The sequence below is a fragment of the Sciurus carolinensis genome, chromosome 11 (genome assembly GCF_902686445.1).
Source record: "Sciurus carolinensis chromosome 11, mSciCar1.2, whole genome shotgun sequence".
NCBI lineage: Eukaryota > Metazoa > Chordata > Mammalia > Rodentia > Sciuridae > Sciurus > Sciurus carolinensis.
In genome coordinates, this window is record NC_062223.1 from 42,207,921 (window position 1) to 42,235,027 (window position 27,107).

The 27,107-nt window shown below is 42.8% G+C and overlaps 1 protein-coding gene and 1 non-coding gene across 3 annotated transcripts in view; both read right to left on the minus strand.

Moving 5' to 3' along the window:
- Positions 1 to 210: 210 nt before the first annotated feature.
- On the minus strand, positions 211 to 284 carry Trnai-uau (transfer RNA isoleucine (anticodon UAU)). The gene has a single exon. It is a non-coding gene; the product is annotated as a tRNA-Ile (tRNA).
- A 19,404-nt stretch (positions 285 to 19,688) lies between these two features.
- Trim44 (tripartite motif containing 44) overlaps positions 19,689 to 27,107 on the minus strand; it is a 113,912-nt gene continuing 106,493 nt past the window's right edge. For both annotated transcript variants that reach the window (XM_047517065.1, XM_047517064.1), the window contains one exon: positions 19,689 to 24,640. In XM_047517065.1, the coding sequence (XP_047373021.1) occupies positions 24,629 to 24,640 (12 nt within the window). In that variant the 3' untranslated portion in view covers positions 19,689 to 24,628. The remainder of the gene's footprint in view (positions 24,641 to 27,107) is intronic.

Below are 27,107 nucleotides of genomic sequence, written 5' to 3' on the forward strand. Positions count from 1 at the left end.
GTCAGGGAGGTCTCCAGGGCTTCCTTATTAGGGCCCTAATTACATGCACGAGGGCTCCACCCTTATGACCTAGTCACCCACCGAAAGCCCTGTTAGTAACCTTGGGTTCTTGGATCCAGAGTTGTAGAAATGAATGCTGGACCTGGAAAGAACTTAAACCCAGGCAGGCCGGCGGGAACTCGGCTTCTTTTTTTTTTTTTTTTTTTTTTTTTGGGGTGCTGGGGATCGAACCCAGGGCCTTGTGCTTATAAGGCAAGCACTCTACCGACTGAGCTATCTCCCCAGCCCCGGAACTCGGCTTCTTGATGTCACAGGTGGGATTTGAGCAGAGGCTGCCTCTCCCTCACACCTCTTCATGCTCACACCTCTTGTTACTATCTTGTGTCTCCACGAGGGGGCGTGCCTTTTACTATGCTAATGAGGTGAAGGTAACTGGGGTTACTTTGTTATTACTTTGGGGTTTCCCCTCACCACCTGGAGTTGCTCCTTATCATCTGGGAAAATCTGTGGTATTGTTTTCAGAATGGTGCAGACCCCGCCTTGTCTGGTTGGAGCTGGCAGTTCTGCTGACCACATAGTCTCCCAAGGCTGAGCTGGCTTTCCCAGCTCCTTCTCCTGGCTAGTTATCTCATTCCAATAGATAACCAGTTATCTCATTCCGGTAGATTCCTTTAAGACTAGTTCACCTTTTAACTCCTAGTTTTCTGGTATGACTATTAACCACATAAGACTGAGAGCTAGTTTGGCTTTCTTATTTCCTTGGGGGGTGTTTATCCCTAAGGGAGCTTGTTTTTTATGGGGTTTCCTGGGATGATGGAGTATCTCAGTGATATCATGATATGAACCCTCTCTTTCTACATTGCCACCTTAGAGTATTGGCTAGCTGTCCCAGTATAAGATGACCACGGTGTCTCCAAGCATTACATTCTTGTTCTAAGCAGGTAAAGGGCAAGAGGAAAAAAGAATATAAGTTTATGCCAGTAGACCTGTTTCAATTTATAAGGTGTTATGGTTTAGATGTGGTGTCCCTCAAAAATTCACATGCACGGAGTTTTGAAGGAGAAATGACTGGGTTGTGAGAGTCTCAACCCAATCAGTGGGATTAACTGAGTGGTAACTGAAGTGGTGGGCTGTGGCCGGGAGAGTTGGGAATTGGGGAGTGTCTTTGGGGTATATATTTTATATCTGGACAGTAGAGACTCTCTCTCCCTCTTTGCTTCCTGATGATGTGAGCTGCTTCCCTCTGCCACACTCTTCTGTCATGATGTTCTGCCTTACCTCAAGCCCCAAGGAATGGAGCTGGCCTTCTATGGACTAAGACCTCTGAAACCGTAAGCCCCTCAAATAAACCTTTCCTCCTCTATAATTGTGCTGGTCAGATCATTTAGTCATAGCAGCAAAAAACTGACTAAAACCTAAGGGAAGCAAGGGCTTCCCTGAAGACTTATGCTTAGGGTTCATTAGCCAGAACTGTGCTCCATGGCTACTCAACTGGAAGATGGCTAGGAGTCTGTATGGGAGTTGGGGAATCTAACCCATGGTGTTGGCTGCAAAAACCTAACATAAGTTCCTGAAGTTCTAAGCGAGCAGCCTTGGGCCCTCTTACAATGGGAGCTCTGGCCAGACAGTTGTTCTCATGGTTTACAAAGAGGTTGTCCACCTGGGAGAATATTTCCCATATGATCCTCTGGAACTATAAATTCCATTAAAATACGAATATTTGCTTGACCTCAGGTGGATCTTCAGGAGCTAGTTCAGGACTTGGTAGATTATAGGTTCACCACAAACATTTGTGATTGAACTAATTTCCTATCCATGTGTTTGGACCTCAATGGCCTGGGACATTCAGGGAATGTCATTTGGATAACTGAATTTTCTGGCAGCCTAAGGTACGACAGAAAAGTTTATGATTTCAAATGAATTCCAACAACACTGCTGGAGTGGCTTCTATATCCTAGTCTCTGAGGTGAAAAAACATGATAACCATGAGTGTCATGGCCAGGATCCCACAGGGAAGAGATGACAAGCTGAGGGTAATTGAGGAACATGGACCATTTATGAAAGTGTGGGAGGGGGAAGGGCAATGAATAAGTGTGGTAAGTTCTCCTGGGACCAGCAGTACTGGAGAGTTGTTTCCACCAAAAGAAAAGTCTATAGCTGCCTCTGGGAGGCAGCTGAAGCGGAGTGGGGATCTAGGAGTGGGCTGCTTGATGGGAACCGTGGTCTTCCATAGCACAGCCACTGACTGGGCCGCAGGCATGGAGGTCGCTGGGGGAGTAACCCCTCCCCTCTCTCTTTCCTTCTTCTGCTGATCACCTATTGGTGCATTTCATTCACTGCACCCTACTGGAAACCACAGGGGAAGTGTCTCGGCCGTGCAGGCCACTGAGATCAGACTCCAGTGCACGAAGCAGGGGGAGAAGAGTGTGTCAAGCTGTGATTTATAATAAGAGATTCATGTTTGGTCTTGGTCCCCCTGCAAAAGCCCTCAGAATTTCCTACATGATATGAGTGATAAAGGTGAATGATAATAAGTCCTGTTCAAGCGCACCTGAGTGTATGTTGATAGGTGACTTTTGAAAAGTCCCTAGGGATGGGAGATGGTTGCCACGTCATTAGAGGTTCCGCTTTCAGCCTTACCCATTGACCCCCAAAAGGGAGAGGGACTGGAGATTAACTTGGTCATCGATGTGCCTACCTAGTGTAACCTCCAAAGAAGCAAGGTTCAGCAGCACAGGTGACAGCCTGGACTTGCACCTGGCTCTGAAGTGGGATTGAACCCTAGATCTGTGGGACTGATGTCCCCTGCAGGTGGACAGTGTCAGAATAGACTTAAATTGTAGGAGACCAGTCATGCCCACCAAGAAGTGAATCGCCTGGTAAGGGACAGCCTTCTCCCCACTACACTTGGTCATAGGTTGTGTGCATTGTGAGCCTCAGGGCTGAGAGCCCGCTGAGGAGGTCCAGGTTATGCTCCAGGTAGATAGCATTGTGCCCACTTTCCTAATTTACAACAGAAGCCAGGGTAGATGAGTCATTTGTCTATGTCCTCAGGCTGGTTGGTGGCAAAGCCAGGATGACAGCTCAGATTGTCTGACTCCCATTCCAGGGCTCGTCCCTTGTCCCATGTACCTCCTACACAGCCTTCTAGGAAGAGAGCTGCTCATTCCTACAGCTTCTGGACTCTTCTTGGGTCACCGAGACCAGGGTGGAAAAACTGCTTTTCAGGGTGGCAGAATGAATTCTGCAAAGCACAGGATTGAAAGCTGGCCACGGGGGATGGGGATTTCTGTTTAAACCTTTTTAGGGTGAAAAGACAACATCGTTGGCAGTCAGCAGGCTGGGTTTGGAGAGGGTCTCCTCACTAGGTAGAATTTATTGAGCCTCTGCTGTGTGCCAGGCACTGTGTTACTTAATAATGCCTGGTGCACAGCATTATATACATCATTACTAACTCTCCAGGAAGCCCATTATTTCCATTTTACTGGTCTGAAAACGGAAGCGCAGGGAGTTTAAATTACTTGTTAAAGGTAGAAATCGAGTTCAAAGTCAAGACCATATGGCTGCAAAAGTCGAGCTCTTTCCTTTATTCTAATGGTTGCTCTTGGGAAATCCAAAATCTGATTTTGACCCACTTGGACCTCAAGAAAAAAAAAAAAAAAGAGTTAAATCAGTGGCTAACATCATAAAATTATATAATTGCACATACAAATCTAGATATCTGACTTGTATTGAAAAATTGAAAGTTGGAAGCCCTCGGCCTATATTCTTATACAGCCACCGTTTCCTGAGACTGAGTGGCAGCTGATCCCTTTAGATGGGAGATTTGCTCATTTTTGCCACAGTCCCCACTGCTCCCCATTGTACCCAATACTGAGGTTGAGAATCAGTTGCCATTTCTTGCCCTGCCTGGACTGTTGCTTCTTTTATACTCAGTTCACTCCACTTATTTATGTTGCCTGCTTGGTTATAGGAGGCACCTGCCCTGTGTCTCCAACAGGCCTCCTTCATTAATGGTGCAAGATGATCTATTGGAGTGAGAGAAACAAGTACTGGGCCTTCTGCTGATATGTATGGCTCCTTCCTTTTTAATGTTTACTTTCTGACATACTGAATATATTAATACGGTACCTATGTCTATAACTTATAAATAAATTATGCATGTACATTGGAGGTGGTGACTTAAAATCATTTTTCTAGAACTCCGGCAGAATTTGAAGATCATTGCTGCCAGTCCTCACCTTTCTACTAGCTATGAGATGTTATGAAAATCCCTTGAACTTCCTGAGCCTTGATTTTTTTTTTTTTCCATCTAGAAGATGGAGATATTGTCTACCTAAAAAAAAAAAAAAAGTTTCTAAGTTCCAAACACCCAACAAACTGTAACGTGCTAGCAATAAAAACAGAAAGCCACCCTGGGAGAGGCCAGTGACTGCAGAATGTGATGGCTGCCCCCTCACATTCATGTGGCTCTGGAAGGCTCCCTCAGGGCACGGAGTCGTAAAGCCGAGGCTGTGGGCTGACCTGGCCCAACACCCCGCGCAGCAATAGGGATTGATTTTCAGGTTCATTAGTGCTGTTGCTGCGCTCCTGGGGAAGACATCAGCTGCGCTCATTAAAGAGAAGCAGTGGCCCCGTTTCTGCTCACCTCCTGCTCACCTCCAGCCCATACCTGGTCTCCTAGGAAGAACATTCCCATTTCCTTCAACCCTACTGGCCTCCTTTGTCCTTGGGTGCATCCTGGCCTGGGAACAGTCAAGATTTAATGGAGATCAAACACAGGTGAGGGTGTCAACTGAATGTGTGGCCTACTGTGGTCAGTAAGTCTCTCTCCATCCCAGTGGAAAGGATGACCTTGAGCCCAGGCACCTGGTAACTTCTTAAAGGCAGATCGGTCTGAGAATGGGATGGGTCCTTTGGTGCACGCGGGAGATTGAGGCAGACCCTGAATGTTGGCTGACTCTCTGGGAGAGGGTGCTCTTTCATTCCAATTAACAAGGATGATTTTAAATTACTCAAATCCCCAAGGTTCTGAGAGGTAAAATTAGCCAGGATCACAGCCCAGAAAGGAGTGAGTGAGGATGACCAAATGTCCTGCTTTATCCAAGATGGAGGCTAAAACTGGGACAGTTGGGGCGAGCAGCGTAGGTTGGGCATCCTAGATGGAGCTGGAGTTCCTAAACCCTGCAATCTGTCTGCAGAGCCCACATGCTCATGCTTCTCTACAGTTCACGCTGTTGTTTCTCTCTCTGTCTTGGGGTGGGATAGGACAGAGTGGAGAGGGTGGTCTTCAGTAGCATCTTTGCAAAATGAGATTCCAGTAGGAAGAAAGCCAGAGCTTGTGCAGATCCTAAGAGATTATTTTTAGGGAGCATCTTTTCATTATGACTTTAGTCCAAACTGAAGGTAGATTTTATAGATGAGGAAACCAGTGCTTTGAGAGGCTCAGGAACTTGCTCATTGTCCCCAGTTGAAAGGGGTAGAGTCTAACTTGACTGCATGACTGCTTGCTTCCAGTGCCTGTACTTTAAAGCACGAGGCAACACCCTCTCTCCAGGTGGACTTTCTTAAAATAGGAAACATTTTAAATTATTATTTTGTTGTTGTTCTTAAACTCAGGAGTTGCACAGGAGGGTGGTTAGGAGGGTGAATGCTTCATTCAATCCTTCTTGGCCTTTTGAATATACTTGACTTTTCATTATTGGTTGATTGAGGGTACGGCAGGGAGATGAGGCCAAACTTCAGTGTCTCCTATTTCCAACTTATTAACACCCGATCGGGAGAGAAGGTCAAAGCTGTCAAGTGTGATGTGTTTGTGGATTTCAATTATCCACACAGAGCCATCCACTCCCAAGCCAGACTGTCTATAGAAAAATCAATCCCAGAAGAAAGACAAGGAGAGGAGAGGCTGCTTGAGCCCCGTCAGGCCTTTGTGTGCGGAGTGGGGTGGAGGGATGGAGCTGACACATTCTGGGTTTAATTTAATGGTGTTACTGATTGTTAAGAAAAGGAATCAGACTTGCAGCACTACCTGTGAACAACACCAAAATTAAATCTTATTTAAAATACATGAGAGAGACCCACAGTCATTTAAATGGCTTAAAATAGTGTGAAGTCCCACTGACCATAAAATACTACTTTTTTTGGGAGATCCATTTCAAAGACTTTTTTCCGTGGTCCCGAGAGTTCTCAGAGTTTCAGTTCTCTCCTATCAGTAGAATCCATCCATTCATACATTTGGCCATTCCACATGTACTTACTGCACATGTCCCTAGGTCAGGCACCATGCTAGGCGCTGGGAGGATAGCAAGATGAGACCACCTGGAGTCTTTCCTTGCTAGAGTCCACAGGCCTTGAAGGAGATCAAGCACGTGGGAAAACTCATATACTACAGGGTGTACACAAAGACAAGGAGAATGTTTTAGGCAGAAGGATAGCCGAGCAAAGATTAGAGCGAGTCAAACCAGTATGCTTGGGAATGGACAGGAGCCTAGTTTGGCTCACAGTGGGGAGCAGAGGAATACAGAATGCAGCACCGGGAAGGAAAGAGGTATCCCCCAGTGAAATAGATCCCAGGAAGACAAAGAGTTAAATGTTGGCAAATTAAAACCCTCAAGAGCAACACAAACTTGGGAATTGCCAAACCTAGGGCACAGATGATGAGGCCAGGGGTTCAGGTGAGAGCTGGCTTCGGGCTGCAGATCTAGTGCGTTTCATGGACTGAACATTCAAGGCGCTCGACCTAGAGGTAGGCTTTGGAGGATGGGAAGAACATCAGGGGTTGGAGAGAAGAGCCAAGGACCTGGTGTCGGTCAGCTTTTCCCTGCTCTACCAAATACCCGAGAAAATCAAACTGTACCAAAAAAAGGTTTATTTTGGCTCCTAGTTTTGGAGGTTTGAGCCCATGATTGGGTTGGCCCCACTGCTTCTGAGTCTGCGGCAAGGCCGCACGCCATGGCAGAAGCACGTGGCAGGACTGAACCGCTCACTTCATGGCCAGGAAGCAAAAAAGAGAGCAAGAGGAAGGGGTTGGTCCCACTGTCCCGTGAAGTGCACTGCCCTGAGGACCTGAGGCCCTCCCTCCCGTAGGCTTCACCACCTCCCAATAGTGCCACTCTGGGGATGGAGTCTTTAATAAGTGGGCCTTTGGGACATTTAAGATTCAAAGGAAAGCAGGCATTTTGAATAGGGAGACTTGCCTGAAGAAGACAAGGGAGGAGAGCAGCAGAAGGCACGCCTTGGACGGGTGGGCCCGCTGGCTTGACCAAAGTAAAGGGGTCATAATGGGAAGACCGAGAATAGCCTGCGGGGCTGGGACTGTGGTTCAGTGGTGGAGCGCTTGCCCAGCACGTGTGAGGCACTGGATTTGATCCTTAGCACCACATAAAATTAAATAAATAAAGGTTAAAAAAAAAGGATGCTTAGAAAAAAGAAAAGAATAGTCTGGATTTTGGAGACAGACAGATCTGTGTTGGGTTGAATTCCAGCTTATTTATTTGGTGATTTGTTCTGTACCTTCCTCAGCCTCGGTTTCCTCACCTGCAGAAGGCCCTAAGCAAGGCTTTCCTAGGGGAGTTGCTGTGAAGACTGGAGCCTCATGTCAGACGGCTTTGGGCACACGTTGTGCGGCCTTCTGCTTTCCAGCTCTAGGTAAGCTTCCTTCTCAGACCATGAGGTCAAGTGGGGCACTGTTTGGGAAAAGAAGAGAGGCTGGCCCTGTCATGGACTTTTTTAGGGAAGAGGAAACTTCACAGAAGCTCTTGCAGGTCACAGGCTTGCTTCTGAACCACTCACGACCTAAAGGGCAGGACTTCCTTTAAACCAATCAGGTCAGCCCTGGGAACTGGAAGGCAGGACCAGGTTATGGAGACCCCTGGGAGGCGGTGACCTGCACCCAATGTGGCAAGAAGAGAGAGCAGACACCCTTTAGGTAACCTGGTGTACCAGTTTTAGAGGCGGTTTACAAAATGCTGGAACATAGTAGGTTCTCAGTCCAGGGGAATGATTTTGATAGACCGTAACGGCCATCTCTGGTATGCTGGTAGCCAGGCTCAAGGTGCTGTTCCTTTAGTTGTACTTGAAACCATTAAACTTAAATAAAAGGCAGGGAGGGGAAATGGGGTGAGATTCTAAGATGACTGGAGCAGCTCAGTGTTGTTGGTATCAAAATCATAACTTGTCTGTAAAGTGAGTTGAATCCATATTGCATTTGACTGCTTTAAAAACCCATACCACCAATGCCTTATTCTCCAAGGTACAATAACATATTCCTTTTCATTTAGTCTTCATAACCACTGGAATTCTTGCAGAGAAGTTCTACAGATCTTCCTAGGACATTTTCCGTGCCAGTCTTTCACTCAGTATCTGCAGTGATTGTGAGCCTGGTAGGGACTGGACTACCTGGGTATAATCTCAGCTCCACCTTTACAGTTTTGTGAACTTGGGCAAGCTAGGTTCTCTGCAATGATTTCCTCATCTAAAAAAAGTAATAATAGGACTTAAGCTTTTCAGGTTATGGAGATGATGAAAACAGTTGGGTTTTCTCTGACAGCAGTAGCCTCTTAGAGATGGGGAAATTTTTTGAATCTGAGTAGACTGGTTTCTCACCACTTTCTGCTACCTCACAGAAAAATGGAACACAGAGAGTAGGACTATGTTGAAGAGAAGGAATGTGTACTTAGTGAAAGCATGCATTCCATTAATTCAAAGAAATGACAGTTTTATTACTGTCCAGCCTAGCAACAAGATATAAATAGATGGTAATGAGTAAAATCAGGTTAATTGTTGAAAAAAGTACAGTTCTTAACAGGTTTGCATGATATAAATGTTTGCACATGTAAAAAGCCTTTAATATATGTGAACTTCAATTGCTACATTGGCATGAAAAATTGCCAGTTCTGCATCTACCAGCTGTGTGATTTCAGGCAACTCTCTTTACTTGTCTGAACCTCCATTTCATTGGCCAGAAAATGAGACTAACAATTTTTTTTCTTGTAAGAAAGGACCACATGAGGTCATGTATGTAAAAGATCTTTAAAAACCAGAAAGCACAATGCTTTCCATAGGTATTTAAGAATTGTTGTAACAAATAATAATCCACAACAACAATATATTCAAGGGTGATGTAAAGACTTGAGCTCACAGTTTGAAATACCAACCTTCAGAACCATTCAGAAATTCTAAACTCATGCTTTTCTTTACAATGTCTCTATAAGCTAGAGACATTTAATTTACTTTTTAAGACTTTTAAAAAAATTTTAAATTTGTTCTAATTAGTTATTCATGACAGTGGAATGCATTTTGACACACCATACAGGAATAGTGTATAATTTCTCATTCTTCTGATTGAGACTCTTTCTGTTGTATTGTATCACCTTCGGTCCTCATAGCATCTTCTTTAGAGACCAAACAGAACTTGGTGACTTGTTCCAGACAGATCTGGATAGTCCAAGCTCCTGGACTAAGGTAGCTCTCTTTATTCATGTATTTTCTGGGTAAACATGAAAACTGAATTAAACCAAGTACTTCATTGTGGATAAGGAAAATTAATGCCCTGTGGGCTGGGCTTTTTATAGCTTTAGTACAAAAGTGGATGCATTATTTATACCTATAAGTTCTGCTCTCTCAAGCCACAGCTATTAGCTTCTCATGTTAAGATCATTCATGCAGCCATCACCGAGAGCTGGTCATTTGGGGTTAAAAGCAACTAATGGCGGACCCCTGCTGGCCGAGTCTGGCACTGCATGGGGAACACACTCCAGTTTCTGTTAATGGGGAAATGGGCTGCAGGGGCAAAGACTGAGATGCCAAGGTTCAGACTTGATCCCCTTCATTTCTAGGTGCCAATATTCATCAAAAAATGTGCTGAAATAAGAGCAAGAACAAAGGTTGGACTTGACTTACAAGGGAGAATGGTTCTTGAGGGTGAACTGGGTCTCATGGCCTCCCCTCAGGGCTGTTAGGGCTTGGACCTGCCTGTACCTCAGCTCACTGTTCCTTGCTTCACAGCTTGTCATTGTCACACTGTGCTTTCACACTCACTGTATATAGCACACTCTAGCCTCTAGGGGGCGCAGAGGCTTTCTCCTCACTGTTTGCATTCTTCCTCTCAAAGGCAGCAGGAATGAGGTTGGACAGTGGCTAAGAGCCCTGTCTCTACTCCTAACCTATGGTTTCTGGCTGCAGTGAACAGTAAACAAACCCCAGGGAACAGACCAAAGCATTGCAATTCAGGAGTCATGAAGGATGGGGAAAGTCATTCCACTTCTCTGCTTGGACATGGCCTAGTAGATGGCCTTTCCTCCTTTCTCTCACAGTAAAAAGCTCTAAGGAGGGTTACCTATGGCCAAAGTCTTGACCTGTTTGGTCCACCTCACCAGCCCCATGACTTAAAGGTCACAGTAACAAGTTGAGGTTATCCCAGGAACCGGCGTATCTTTCAACCAAGCCACTCATTCTCTTCTTCAGGGATTGTGTCTCTTCTGTTTGGCTTGAGTGACACAAATCCACTCTTCCCAGTAAAACAAAATCATCTCATTAGCATTCCAGAGAAAGTTCTGTGATTGCGGGAAGGAAAGCTGTGATTGCCAGTCTAAACAGGAGGCCGTAGTGATTTTCAGAAGCCTTGTAGGCTGGGCTGAGCAGGCAGCGGGAAGCCCACCCTTGACCTTCGGTAGAGTGCGCCTCTTCAGGGATGGACTCTGAGATACTTAGCTACTCCCCTGTCAATGGATATTTGAGTCATTACCACATTTTTGTCATTAGAAACAATGCTACATGAACATTCTTATGCAAAAAACTTGTATATATGTCGTATTTCTTTTAGTTGGAGATTTCCAGAAATGGGACTGGCTATCACCAAATTTCCCTTCAAAAAACCCATTTTGATACTTCATCAATCGATAATAATAATGCTAACGTTGATAATAACTGTTATATTTCTTGAGGACTTTCTGTGTGCCAGTCGCAGTATTGAGCATTTTTCATTAATTATTTTATTTGATCCTCATCAACCCAATGTGGTCATTTCTATTATTCCCATTTTAGAGATGAGAAAATGGAGGCATGGGGCACACAAGTAACTTATTAAAAGTGACTTTGTAAATTCTAGATCCAGGCTTTCCAGTTCAGGATTAATGCTCCCATTAGTGCACTCAAAGAGAATACACCTCTATTTCAGGAGAGAGCAGCCCTTGGACTTGATGAAGCTGGCCTCTTCAGTTGGACAAGGAAGCCAACTGAGAGCTTATGGTTGGAAATGTCACCATCTTGAATCTTTATTTTAAAAAAGTTTGAGTTTGGGGTTGATATAAAGATTCAAGTTCAAGGTCACAGAAGGATTTCACTCCAGCTGCGCCTATGCAAGCTCTTTTTGAGTGCATGATTCAATCAACCTAGTAGTTCTATTGAAGCTCTGCTGAACAGCTGGTTGAAGTGATTTTTTTTTTCCAATTAATTTAACTGGTTGTCTTGGTGTTCTGTCATGTCAAGGGAAGAGTATCATGAAATGGGATGGTGGATCAATCCAACTCAAGGCTATACTTGATGTTGCACATTTCTTAAAAAGTCGCTTGATAGGTGAGAATTGGGGACCACTCAGGCAATGGCTTTGTAGGACACGTTTATTGTCCGTGCATGACTTTGGATGATGCTCTTCTGTCCCTGGGAGAAAAGGGTAGGAGGAAGTTGAGTGAAGGGGTGAGAGGCAGGAGGCAGAGGAAAGACAGCTGTCCCAGAAAGTAGGATATTTATTCCTTACCATTGCTAAATCCTCCAGCTACATTCCAGTGGGTCTAACAATCTCCTAAGAAAAACCACTCTGTCTCTTCTTACTTAGAAGGGCGTGAACTCTGTGTGAGACGGCCCATGATCATGTGGGGTGTGCTGTGATCTGGGTGTCACACATGCTTTCTATACCTTCTTACTAGCACCTCCCACCTGTATGCTGCTCACTAAATCACCAGCCTGACACATGCCCATGACACATGACACATGATGTCTGTCAGGTGGCTGGAACAGTGGTGCAAAAACTTCGCTGAAATTGCTATGAAGTTGTAAAAACTATACTTCAAGAACTCTTCAGGGAAATAATTGTGTGCAGTGGAAGAAATACTTGGAAGTGGGTGGGGCGAGGTCCCCAAAAGGGTAAGCTGGAACAACAGATGGTCACTAAATGTCTTCTAAAAAAGGGGGGTAAGGGCTTTTGTTTCTGAGCTGGGTATGCAGGTGGGGGCACTGCCTCAAATGCCTCCCTGCACACCTGCCTCCATCCTTTCCTTTAAATAAATGTTGACCTAATATTTAAAGAACAGCAGTTTCAGGACCGGGATGTAGCTCAGTGGGACAGTACTTGCTTAGTATGCAGGAAGCCCTGGGTTCCATGCTCAGTCATGCAAAACAACAACAGCAAAGTCCACTGGAGGGGCACCAAGTCCTCACCTTCCTGAAGGGCCCCTGTCCCCTCCCGGAGTTGCACATACTCCCTTCTCACTAACACCTCCCACCTGCATGCTGCTGCCTGCCACACTGATGTCCCCAAGGGCACCTGAAGTTTCTTTAGTAGGCTTAGGGCTAACATGCCAGGGAATGAGTATGGTTCATGGTCAGCTCTGTTACAGGACAGACACAAACTCCCATCTTCATCCTCAACCTTACACTTGAAGTTCCCAGTTCAGAAAATGGATGTTACCACTACTCGGGGGGGCGGGGGGGGAAAGAGGCCTGCAAAACTCACAAGGCTTACTGAGCACCTTCATCCTGGTGCTTCCTAAAATTGTCCAGGGAACACCAGAAATCCAGAAAAAGTTACATTGAAGCTCCACAGCCACGTGCACATATGAGAAGCTCTGGGAAGTTTCACAGGGAGGAAATGAGTTTAACTTTCTTAGCCCACTGTTTGACTTCCCAACTTACTCGACTACTGTACATTTTTTCATGGCTTCTGCCATCAGGAATAATTGCTGCTCTCCGTATAATCTATATGAGCCCAGTTCTCCTGCATGCAAGCACACACATGCACCTATGCACTTACATACACACCTGTGCACATATTCACACCTGCACACTGACACACACACACATGCAAATGTGCACACACATGAACAGCAGAAAGAGCGGAAGCACCTTCATGTTCCTGCTGTCATTTCTTACTTTGTCAAGATCTCACAAAACGAGAGCTGTGAGAGAACTGAGAATTCTCCAACCTGTGTGTGGAGTGGAGAGAGAGAATGGCCTGTGAAAGCCTCCACAGCCTGTCAGTGGCACAACAGGGATGGCAGTTAGTCTCCCAACTCTCTTCTCTCTCAGCAGGTGACTTTTGTTAGTGCCCCCTGGGGTGGATGCTCATGCTGGGGTAGATGTCGCCAAGGGTGTCTTCTAGTTTTCTGCACCAAAATATAACATCTAGAGTAATTCCAGACCTGAAAGCTAGTCAGTAAGTGCACCAACATTTTTTGAAAAGTTACTCCATGACAGGTAATTTTGTTGGCATTGGTAATAACACAGCAGCAAACAATACAGCCTTTAAAGAGTCACAGACATTAGCCATATGAACAGACACACACGCCATTATTTGAGGTAATTATAACTGATAAGAAAATGTGTAACAGGGTCATGTGGTAGAGAGGATCATGAAATAGTCTGGAGGAGGATCTAAAGACTCAGTGTGGGGCAACCTAAAGGCAAGTGCCATCTCCCACATCCCCAAGAGGACTCCATTTTTGATAGGTGTCAGCTTGAGGAATAGAAATCACAAGCTACCATTTTAAAAAGCTTACTATAATGACAGGCACTGTACTGAGTCCTGTAGATCATTCATTCACTTAATTCTTCAGTTAGTATAGAGCAGAGTCATTCTAGAACCAAGTCTGTCTGCTCCTAATACGCGGTAGAGCACAGTCATGCCATTTTCCAAAGACAAAGGATGCACATTGCTCCTTTTCCTAAAGATGCAGCACTAGGGTTAAGTGGTTCATAATGTTAATTTTCCTCCCAACAACTCAAGTCTAAATTTTACTTTTTACTTCATTCCATTGAGCTTAAGTCTACCCTCAAGAGAACCTCTTCTCTAACACACGCAAAATCAATTACACTGTATTATCTGATGCCAGTTGTGTTTATACCATAGAAGGGAGAAAGTATGTTTTTATGAGTGGAGATTTTGTTTTTCCATTCTGTTCCCTCCCTGGGGGAATCTGAATACTTTTTCTGAGGTCAGACATTGTGTGTGGTTTTGGAACTGAGTTGATGAGAGGATGGATACACACCACACCTTATTTATTTTCTCTTCTGTGGAAGGGTCTCAGCTGCTTTTTTTCCTCCCAAATTAAATTCTCTTACTCTTGAAGAATGACCCAAGCTGAGAAATTTCCCAAACATCTGAAATCTGAGAATCTGTGCCTGGAACCCATGAGGCTCATGGTTTCCAGATGGAGAAACCGGAAGGGGAGGCGGAGGAAGGAGGTGGAGGATGAAAGGCAGGGAAAGCCTGAACTCTGGATCACTTCTGACTGCTTTGTGAACTAGGCCAGGTCTTTTATTCACTCTGCAAGTCTGCCATTTGACCATGTGCCAGGCCTGAGGATAGGCGGCAGTTATGCCTGTCCTCATGAGACTGTTCCAGTGATTAGTAGGAAGTAAGTCATTGTGAAATTGTCTTTTCTGAGGGCAGTGACGGACTTCAATAGCACAACATAAAAGAACATCTATAGCCTGGCTATCAAGAGGGGCATAAACACTCCAGATGGATTTTCTCACCATCCCAGAAATGGCAAAAGATCTAATTCTTCTCCATATTTTTGTCCTCATGCCAGACAAGGGGAGGAGGCAACCTTATTTTGAGCAAATAGGCAAGTATAGTTTGGCCACAAATAGGTTAGTATGATCACAAGAAGAATGCCTTTGTTTGACCAGAGGTCAGGATTTTCTAGGGGAAATGTAAGTTTGGGGAAAACAGGTTAGAATACACCTGTTAGCAAGTGGGAAACTGGTGTGTTGAGAAAATATCCATTTTTAATTGACACATAATAATTGTACATATTCATGGGGTGATAACTTGACACTTGTGGTTTATATACATAATGGAATATTATTGTCATAAAACAGATGAAATTCTGTCATTTGTACAACATGGATGGAACTGGACAGCATTATGTTGTATTAAGTATATCAGGCACAGAAAGGCAAATCCTGAAAGATCTCATTCATAGGTGGAAACCAGAAATGTTGATCTCATAGAAAGGAGAATGGTGGTCAGTAGGCTAGGAAGGGCAGGAGGGAGATGGGATAGAAGGAGCCTGGATGATGGGTACCAAATACAGTTTTACATATGCATATATATGACTATAGGAGTATGTTCTAGTCTTCCATAGCAAAATAAGGTGACTACAGTTTACAACAATTGATTATATATTTTGCAAACAGAAAACACCCATTTCTATTGTTTTCAGTGGTTTCTTTATCATTATCCTTAGCCAAAGCACCCCTGACACTCCCACAACCAACACCAAGCCTAGGAGCTATCTTTTCTGCTACTGTAGTTCTGCCACTTGGAATAGGTTGAATCTGATACTAGGATATAGCCATCCAGCTGGATCTAAAATGGGGGAGAAATCAAATACAGAAAACTTACTTTTAATTAACACCTCTGATCTCCACGTGTCCTAAAAAAAAACGATGCACAGCAAATGGCCACCCTCAAGCCAGATACTTGGGACTCACGTGTTTTCAAGAGCCAAGTAAAGCAGTGAGTGGCTTCTTAAACTGATCTCCTGGCCTGGGACACATGAATGTTTAACTATACTCTGGCTTGGGGAAAAAAGCAAGCAGAGGTGAACATATCCTGTAATGGCATGTCTTCAACAGACCACTCATCTCACCTTGAAGTGTGAAGCGACACTGCCTACCTCCCCAATCTGAGCAGTGTCCGGAATTTATGAACTTCTTTGGAGTATGATGTGAATCTGGGGCCTGAGCCAGGCATTATCATCAGGAAAACATGGACAATTTTCTTCCTCCCTCCCCCCTCCTTTTCCTATTACTGAGTGTACAGTTCTGAAGTGAATTATGATTTAATCCCTTCTCCTATTAAGAATGTTACAAAATATTGGTTGCAATAAAGTCATAAAAATATTTAAGTAAAAGAAAGATGGATAGTCAGATAATGTTATAGCAAATGACAAAACTCATTACTACCAGCAAAAGGAAGACAGGCATGGAAAAATACTTGCCTGTATACCAAATGGAATGCGGCTTGCTTAGGGCTATTTCTATATATAATCAACTTGGCATGTGCTTTTACAATCACAGAGTTGAAAGCAGTGCATCATGGGAGAAATGATAGTTCCAGTCACATGCCACTGGATTTTTTTATCTTAGGGTCATCGGATCAGGACCAGGTTACCACAAAGTGCTCAATGATTCATGAGAAATGAATCGTGTCTTCATTCCAGGGCTTAATATGTACATTACATCACTATTATAAGCAAGCAGCTCTTTGGTTAACGGCTGCAACACAGATTAGGGTCAAAAGTGGTCCTGGACACCAAATTCCCTAGTGAGAGGTTGCCATACAACTCCGAATTTGCTTTGCTTCTGAATTCTTTCTTCTCCTAGCAACAAGTAACCATCAGTTTTCCATGCTAGTATTGTGTCAACATTGGGTTTATTCTTCTTGCAAGCAAAGAGCAGGGGAAATGAAAGTGAAAATCTGTTATTACAGGTTCAATTGTGTTACACCCAACTCTTGGGGAGGGTCCAGTTTCTTTTTATTATACTCCAATTTTGTTGTAATGACTCCTGCCTAAAATAAATGGGCAATTGACAGGAGCTTAAAGATAACAGGGATGCTTAAGTGATTTTTATAGTAGCAATATTTGTTGTAACAGAATTTGACCTGTATTCTGGTTATTAGTTTTATTCGTCACAATGAAAACTTGGCACTTCCATTGTTCATGCCATTATATGCAAAGCACTGTAGCATGAAAGTCACTTATAAATCTGAAAAAAATCTAAACACAAGAGGCTGGTGGAACAATGCAACCTCAGCTAAAGGGATGTATATTTTGTTTAGCTGAATGTTCTAGATTGTTAAAGGTTTATTCCTTTCAATCCCTAACAGGTTTTATCATTTTAATATATTTCTAAAACATTCACTCCAAAAATTACTGCCTTCTTCCAGGCATAATTTGGTTTTCTTGTGTGTGATGCTTATGGTCATTGTGTTGAATACAATCATGTTGTCCTATGGCACAGTGAGACTCTTTGGGATCAAACTGTGTATGGAGCTCCCCCCCACCTTTTTTTTTTTAAAAATCAGTAGCAATTTGGATATGCCTAAATTGTTTTATCATATATATATATATATATATATATTTTTTTTTTTTTTTTTTAGTTGTTGATGGACCTTTGTTTATTTATATGTGGTGCTGAGAATCGAACCCAGTGCCTCATACATGGTAGGCAAGTGCTCTACCACTGAGCCACAACCCAGCCTCGAGCTGCTTTTGATACTATGTCCCCTCCACACAAACAGAGTTTCTGAAGCTCTTCAGTCTACTTAATATTTTTGTCTTCTTTCTTTTCTTTCTTGACCCAAATTTCTGTGGAAGTCTGTTTCTCTTCCTTAATCTGCTGTAAGCTTGGAAACTTGTCAATCAAACATTTAGAATTGTGTGTGAAGCAAGAGTATATTCTGAGCAGGAGCCTGATGGACAGAGGTATGGACTTTCTGTGTTTGCTTTACGGCATTTACTTCAATGGGTCAGGAGGCTTGTTTGCTTACTTCCTAGTTTCCGGTCATTTTGAGTATGTTGATCTTCTGCTCAGATTTTTCCAACTTTGTCTCAATTACTCATTGTCAAACCACCTGTTTGGATTTTGGGTTCAGGAAAATATGGATTGGTGGAGCTGTCAAGATGGGTGAACCCTAGGGTGAATGGGTTGCTACTGAATCCTAAAATGGCATGAAGGTGGTGAGTCATTTTTATGAGGCAAATGGTACGTTGAAGCATGATGGCCAAACTCAGTAACCGAATTTTAAAAGACATCTTTTATTTTTTTTCCCCATCCTTTTCCAAGAAATATGAAGCTGGCCTAGAGTCAAGCTGTCAGAGACACCTTCAATATGTTTAATTAAATTACAGACTCAGTGTCAGAGTTGGCTGACTTCTGAGATCCTAGCACCATAGCAAAAAAAGGCACGGTGTTGCCTCTCTCGGTAATTTCATTATTTATGGCCTTAGAAGAAAAAGCGAGTCTAATAGTGCTATCCTTTCAAAAGGAATTCCAGGATAGAAGAGGATTTCACTGCTATCCTGTCTTCCTTCCTTCACTGTACACTCGTTGAGCAAGGCCTAGTGAGGGGCCAATTTGTTTGCCCCCAGGCCGTAATGCAGGGGGAGCACAGAGAAAGGGGGTAACATATTTCTCAATACAAGGTAGAACAAGTACAGCAAGGAATGAAAAAATTAAGAGCTAGACTTGGGTGGAAATCCTGGCTCCCCACTCATTAAGGTGGAACCTGAGCAATAAAATGAGAGATGATGGTATTAATGCAGTGAGAAGGAAGGTAATGCGAATGGCAACTAGGAGAATGCCTGGCTCAGATGAGCTCACTAAGTGATAGCGATTATTGTTAACAAAAATGCTTTAAAGCTGGAGATTGTAGCATGTAACACAGTACAGATGCTCAATGCAGCAAGTTAGTGACTTTGAGAAGTCTTTGCTCCTGTTTCTTTTGCAGTGACACCTTCTCTATTAAAGACCTGCAGCCTGACTTTCTGTTGGGTGCATCTTGCTCTGGTACCTTGGTAAGGTCAGGAGATAATTCAGACAAACTGCAATTTTACCCTTTTGTGTGTGTAATGGAAACAAGGTGCTATGAAGTTGCACCAAGAAAAGATCAATTAAAAATTATAATAAAGAGTTTGTAGGTTTCTGAGGGAAAGAGAATAAAATGAGAAGGGCTGGGGCAACAGGATATGATGTCGAAGTTCTGGCACCAGGAAGTAGGGAAGAAAACCTCCAAATACATTGTGGTTTGTTAAAAAACTAGACTCTCAAGTGCTACAGCGCTTGGTAATGCCATCCCTCCAGACACAAGTAGTGTCCTCAGCAATTGGGGAGGAAGTAGGGTCTAATGATTGCTACAGGAGACAGTCAGTCTACGGTCCTGTGCTTTGGCAGTCTGGCTTATTAGGTGACCTTGGGTTGCTTACCTTCCTACCTTGGACAATTTCCCCGAAGTTCTCATAGTCCACAGCTAAAAGGGTCAGTGGAGAGATATTGATAGAAATTTAGAGCAGGTTTCATAAACTGAAGGTCCCCCACCCCACCCCCTGGTAACTCACCTTCTGGTGAGTTTTAGGATTTTTTAAATACTGCATTTTAATGTCTTTTGGCAGGGCTTATGTTTTTTTTTTTTTTTTTTTAATTCACAGGGTTCTACTATCTTTGTCCTTCACATGTGGCCCCTGAAAGTCTCTGAGTATATGACTTATGGTTTTAATGCAATTTCTATTCCTAATATTATAAACCAGATTGAAATTACTTTATTTAAAAATTCCATCTCTTTATCAATTATATGCACATATGTACTTCCGAAGTTCCACAGAGATGATTTTGCTGGCCCAGTTTTAATTTGCTCTATAAAAAAAAAAAAAAAAAAAAATTTATACACACACACACACACAATAGAGTAAAAATTAAAATTGGACCATCCTCCTAATTAATACAAGTTGTAAAGCTTTAAATGTTATTTAAAACATCATTCAGGACCATGTATTCTTTGTTATAATATACTTTGCTCAAAAATTTAACCTAGGCATCAGTCATTTTATTTAGAGGAGAAAACACATCTCTAAATAATGATCTTTAGTCTGCCCTTTTGCCACTTCCCAGGGATCTCCTACAGCATCCTGGGGAAAGTCAGGAGTAAATTAGGCTTCCACATCTAATAATCCAAACACCATCATCTCTAGCAGTACCACAGTTAGATATGTAGATCGTCATGAATATTTACACCTAGCAGGGTCCTTTGTGCACAACTCCAAGAGACAAATGGTATTTCCAGTAATAGTTTATTGATTTCCAAATGCACAGGGGCGCCAAGTCTGAACATCCTGGGATAGCAGTAAATCTCTCTTACAAAATAATTTACAGTATGAAAATGATATACTGAAACATTAACTCAAATGTGTAATTCCCTTGAAAGATTGAGTGTTCCCTTGTTTAGTGTAAAGGGCGGAAGGGGAAGGGGGAATGTGCACAGGAAAACAGGCAGAAGACAATGGATTTGGTTCTACTCATGCAGTGTGGGTGTCACTGAAAAAAAGACTAGTCAGTTTCACTCCCATCAAGTATAAATGTGCTGTCCCCTCAAGGTCCTATCAAACTCACATGGCGTTTGTGGCTTTTTCGCACCAGTGTACCTCCAGTGTCTTCATTTACTTTCACTTTCCTGCTCTGGCCCTTGTTCATGTATCCCACATGATCCTGTCTTACCCTGCAGGTCCCCAATATTCCACATGATACTGTCCTTCCCAGGAACTTCCTGGGTCTTATGGCTGTGGGAATGGGTTAGTTTGGGGTGGGGGTGCATGTGTACAGGGTTCAGAAACACTGCTGGGCAAAGAAAATATGATTTGAGACTTGGAGTCTCCCCTTGGGCTTTCTTTTTCTTAGGACTGGGGTGGACTTGATCCATAATGAGACTTTCAACTAAAAAATCCGAATGTGTTCAGCCCACAATAAACATGCAACTGATTTTCTTACTAAAACTCATGTATTGAACAGCCATTATGTGAGGGTAGACTTTTAGGAATTAGTAGGAGGATATTTTCTACGTGAGGGGAGAGGACTTGCAAGGCTCTGCCAATACAATAAGGTTATGAATTCTGCAATTGAGCCCTCAGGCTCCAATGGAGTGATCAAAATGACTGAGGTCACCAAATGGTGAGGCATACAAATTTCCCATGTCATTAGACATCTTGGAGGAGAGCTGGAGTGAAATTTCCTTCAGGGCTGTCACCTTGCCTCGGTGCTTTAGGAGCTGACAACCTCCACCAGGAAGTTACTCTTCTTGTAAGCAAACATGTAAGCTCCAGTCATCTGGTGGGACTTGTAATCAGGCGGGAAGAAAGTACTGTGCAAGACATTGAGGGGCTGCTTAGAGCTTCCCTTAATTCTTAAATTGTGTGTGTACATATATATACATATCACATTTGTCATTTAGGTACACACACTCTCCACCCCAGGTTATCAACGAGACAGTCTAGATTTACTGGACTTTGAATTGGTATACCCTAACAAAGCACAGGATGGAAGGTTACCTTTACAAATAAAACACGAAGATTTCCTTTTCTGCAGAAATAAAGCAGTAGATATTTTTAAATAAAGCTAGAGGAGAAAGCAGAACACCCTTCACTTTTTCTCTTCTGAAAAACACCTTATTTATGGGCAATGGCACCCAAAAGGAAAGGCTGCCTCAGGAGCAAGGGGCAGGCCCAAGTTAGCAACATGTACTAAAGCATCTCAATTTCTGAGCCCAAACTATAGCCATGACGTGTCTTTTGGAGAAGAATTCAAGTGAATGGTTGGACTGCAGCAAGAGAATTGACAACCTTGACTCCCTCTGTATTCTTAGGTATCCCATGGGATGGGACAAAGGAATGTATGGAGAGCCTGGAGAGCTGGATTCAAAACTGGCTCCAATATTTCCTAGCTGTGCAACACGAGACCATGACTGCGTATTCACATCTGTTTTATCATCTAAGAAATGAAGGTGCAGTACAAGGCCTGGCTCATAGTAGGCCATCAATATAGACTATTCTACTTCCTGGGCAATAACCTGAGACTTCCAGTACTTCTTGTGATTGTCCTGGATTTAATGATATCAAATCAAAGGACAAATCTCTCTCATGATCCAGAATCTCAACAGTTGGAAGGCAGACAGGAACTGCTGTGAGTACCTGATTCTTTCTGGAGACATCCGTTACCTACATCCCTTGATGACTTCTCCCCAGAGACTTCTGCAAATGCTGCTGCCTGTAGTCAGTCAGGACACCATTCTGAGCACTTTCACTCCTACTGATGTGGCGGGAGGGGCCTCAGCAGGCTGGGGCTTAAGGCCAAGCAGCACGCTCCAGCTTTGGGGGGAAGCGGGTGTGCCACTGCAGGAAGCATCCTAGTTTGTACATTGATAAATGCTACCGGCAGGAACTTGGGCGCCTGGGCAGAAGCTGCTGTGCTGTGTTTAATGCTTCCCTGGTTAAAGTTTTATCAGGTGCTGAAGACAGCAGGAGCCCATAAAGCAAATCTGAAACCCTTTCTAAGTAAAAGCAAAAGTGCTTTCCTTGAGGATTACAGGCATGATAATTTATTGAGACAAGTTGGCACATATTTCTAGAATTCTATTTGTATCAACTGCATAAATGCTTGGATTTTCCAAATACTGACTTAAAGTAATAACATATGATCAGGTATGGAGAGTCAATGATCTTTCCATTGCTAATGTAAGACTACCATTTGGAGATCAAACAATGATTGTTGGGGAAAGACAATACAAGCTTCCAAATCCTAGTCTTTTTAATCTTTTGATATTTTAAACTCTTTGAAGAGTAGTTGTTGGTAGTTTTGTGGATATGGTTGTAGGTTATAACTAGGAGTATACTAAATTCCCCAGCCTTTGCAGACAGATATGTGAAGCACCAAAATTATCTTAGCTACTTGTTAGACAACAGTTTGAGAGAAAAACATTTTAAAAACAACAACAACAACAAAAAAAACCCAGCTCAAACTCCTCCCAGTTCCAGTCTCCTTGCATATGTAGTGACCTAGGGTAACCCTAACCTAGCAGTACATATGCTTAGTAGCTTCCTGGTCTCAAAGGAATTAAGTCATTTCATCACATGCACAGTGTTGAACAAGGATATAAATACAAATGATATAAACAGGACTCCTACAAGAAGCAAGTGGTGTTTCTGCCTCAGAACTATCCTGTACACACACTCAGCAGCTGGCCCCAAAGCTTTGTGTTAGCTACACAGGTCACAGGCAGGCAAGCAGACAGGCAGGAAGAAAGGGCTCTCCCCCAAAGCAGACTCCTTGGTTCTGCCTCAGGGGTATTAGAAGTCTAGGCCCTTGGGTAGGAGCAACCCCAAGGGGCTCGGATACAGCTCCAATCAAATTCCTCAGAAGTGAGCATGGAAACACCACTAGAGGCAGAGGGAGGGAACACATAGCTCACTTGCAAACAAGAATTACCTTCCAAGTCTCCCATTTTATCTTAACAGTTTATATGTATGAACATTCTATTCCATAATATAACTGTATTTGCTTTATATAAAAATAAGGTTATCCCCTGACTTCAAACCATTTGTTAAGGAAAACTGATATCTTGGGAAGAAAGCATGCTTTTGAGCTTGCAGTTTCATATTTCACTAACACATCACTGTTTCCCAGGGGGTAAAATAGTTGGCCATAAGAAATTGTGATCTGGAAATGGGGAAAGACCAGGAAATCTAAGCTCCAGGGTATCTCTGCTCATGTTACTTAAGAGGAGAGAGCTAGGGTGCAGGAGATGATCTGGAAGTCTGTGGGTAGGGAATACCAAGGGAAGAATTCCAATTGATGTAAACAAAGGATATCTGCTGGGGGATGGAACTGAATTCAGCAAGTCATGGAGCAGTAAGAATTCTCCCCACACTGCAGTTAAGCCATATTAAGCTGACCTGGCAGTGGGACTGGCAAAAACCTACACTGAAAGTTCCCATTTGGCAATACACATTTCTAGTCTTTCATGTTGTGACAAGAACTCAGTCAAATAATTCAGGTTTTATCAGGGCCTTTACTGACTATTTTGGAAACTCAGGCAATTTAAATTCAGAAATATTGATTTCAACTTTTAATCAGATTTCTTTGGTCCTCTTTTCTGTGCCCCATCCCCACCCCCAGGCCATTTCCTTTCCACCTCTTCAATCATTTTTTTCATTTCCACAGCACTGAATTATGAATCTGAAGTCCTGGATAACCTCATATGCTAAAAATATCTGTCTCTTTCTAGCTTTTAACTCTCATTTTCAGGTCATCCATCCTAATTCACGGCACCACATTTTCACAAAGGTAGAACTGGACTATTAGAGACTGTGGACATGAGTCAATAAGGCCCTACTTTGTCCTCATTTGTTTCATGTGTCAGTGTGAACAAAGTAGGGTTTTTGTCTGCAGGTAGGCAAAAAGCTCTGACTTCCTTTCATGATTATTCCAGATCCTTCCTAATGAAGTGATACTGTTGACTTACACAACATTACAGGGGCTGGCTTTCCTGAGAAAGTTCAAAGCAGCCATTAAGGGGTTACCTGAAGGACCCTTTTCAATTGCTCCTGGTTGATCAAAGGGGTTCTTTCCTTGACTTACTGTAACAAGAGAATGAGAAGTATATAGTAAGCACAAAACTGGTCATTCCTTGGAGAGAGATGTGCCTGCTGTGGATCTGGGGACATATCCAGTGGAAGTACATTTGTTGCTGGGCAGCCTTCACAGAAATCAGAAGCTGTTACACACACGCTGTCACACACACATAGGGAAGGGGTGGTTTTCCACTCTGATGGCAAGCCTTCATGTGTCCTCTTCTTCACTGGCACCACTACAAAGGAAAAGGAGAAGCAGGTGAGTTAAGACATCACAGGAAGGGAGTAATATAGTCTACTGGTTGATGGCACCAGCTTTGTTGTCAGACATACCTGGATCCTAGTTCTAACTACTATGAAAGAGCAGTGTGGCCACGTATGGGCAAATGACTTGGTATCTCTAGAGTTCTGATTTCTGTATCTGACTACTGGGAGAATGAAGATAACAAAACTTTTGGGGTGACTAGAGGATTGAGAGACACAGGGCCTGGAATACAATACATAAAGATGAGGAGGATCATAATCCTTTTGAACTTAATTGACAAAATAAAATGATGGCAAAAATCAGGAGTTTGATTTCCTCTAAACCATCTATTGTTAGAAGAAGAACAAGGAGAAGATAGCTATTGATGGCATTCTACACTTGGAATAAAATGCAGGGTTTTAATTCCTGCCATAGGTCAGTCCCTGGGTTTAAATGCCAACTCTTCAGAGAAGGTACTCTACTGAAACACGATTCCCTAGTTATTCTCTATCACATTTCTTTCATAGTCCTCACCACATTTTATACTTTATTTGCTATTTATTCTCTTTCCACCCACTACTACAGCATACAAGAGTACTATTTTATCAACTACTGTGTATCTAGAAGTAGTACCATTTAAGGCACAGAGATGTGCTTAACAACTGTTTTTTTTAAAAAGGGAGTGAAATAACAACAGGAAGAAAGGACAGAGTTGAAAAGAATGGCTAGTCATTATTGCCTTCACCAGAGTATTCCAGATGTCAGTGATGTTTCCAATAGCCAAAAAAAATGAGTCATAGAGTCCCAGAGACATGGTTTGTACCTCAGATGCTCAGAGTCAGAGCATTTGTGGTCTGATCTTGAGAAAAAACACTGTCTACAAAGGGACAGGGTCCACGAGAAGGTGGGGTCAATGGAAACAAGATGCAGGGGTGAGTACACACAAAAGAGCAAAAGTAGCAAACTAGCCTACATTCTCATCACCCACTTTTAGAGTCACTGTGTCTTTAAAATAACAAAAGTCAACTTGATTTAGTGCTTACTGTGGGTCAGGAGTCTGAGCTTAAGTGTTCTCCGTCCATTTTTCTTATCACTCCCCATGCCAGTTCCAGGATGTAGAATTGTTATTATCCCTATGAACCAGATGAGGAAAGGAAAGCTCTAGAGAAATAAAAATCCTACAGCCACACAGAAAGGTTTGTGTCCTTGAAGCTTAAGGTTTACTTTTGACCAGAGAAACTCTAAAGCAGTCAAGCTGGTAGAGAAAGAAAAGATCTGTGGTGCATCAGTTCCTAGCTATGACCTAAAAATTTCTCTTCTCACAAGGGATTATCAATGTTTATATAAAATCTGTGTCATGTGCACCACCAATCTGGGAAAGGCTTTAGGGGAAAATACTCAAGGCAGCAGATTTCTAATACTTCCATTAAGGGTGGAAATATATAAGACACAGGGCCTACAAATTACATTACATATACACTAAAGGCCAAAAGAACCAACTTAGTAAATTTCACCATCCAAAATTCTGCCCTAGTTCCACTTTTTTTCCTGTTGTTTGTCCAATCATGGGATGGAGGATGCCAGTGGGTGGTCATTACATCAGTATTTGACCGCATCTGTCCTGAAGGGAACAAAGGGTCTTTTATGAAAGTTTCTCACCAGAATCAAAGCATAGTTCAAACCATCACTATATTCTCCCCCTTGGTATTATATTCAAAGCAAGCTCTTATTGTTTCCCTATCAGTTATACTTCATACAGGAGGTCCAGCATGGTGATTGTGCCCTTTCCCTAAGTTGCAGTTCACTCTTCAGAATTCCTGAGATATACAGTTTTAAGGGTTTGCGAATCTACTGAAATTGTATACAGAGTTTTCTCTGTGTGTTCCTTTGTCTAAGAAAGGCCATAATTTTCATCATAGCCTCAAAGAGGTCAAAGACTACAAATCAAGAACATAAAATTATAAATAAATTCTTTTCCAGTTGTCAGATTCTTTACTATAAGACTTGAAGAGAAGGTTAAGAGGTCGGTAGTCTTGAATTGTTTCTCATTGTCCTAAAAGAGACAGTTCCTGCATCTGAAAGATAAAAGTTTATCTCACAGGTTAAAACATGAGACCTTAGGACCCTGTCAAATCATTTACTGTATTCTTTCAATTGCTAAATATTGGCTGTCAACTATGTGTCAGGCATAATGCTAGGTACAAAAGACTAAGATGAACACAATAAGTGCCCTTGTAGACTTTATAGCCTAGTAGGTGAGACACAAGGGGAACATGATGGGTATTTTTTTTTTTTCCAGAATAGCATCTGAAAATAAGGAAGTATCTTATTTTCATAATTAATAACCCATTTTCACAATAACAACATATCATTGGTATGAGGCAGTACCTCCTTTCCTGAATACTCCTTCTTCACCTGCTGTGCAAGTAAGTGTATGTTTGTAAGAGTCTATCTGAAAT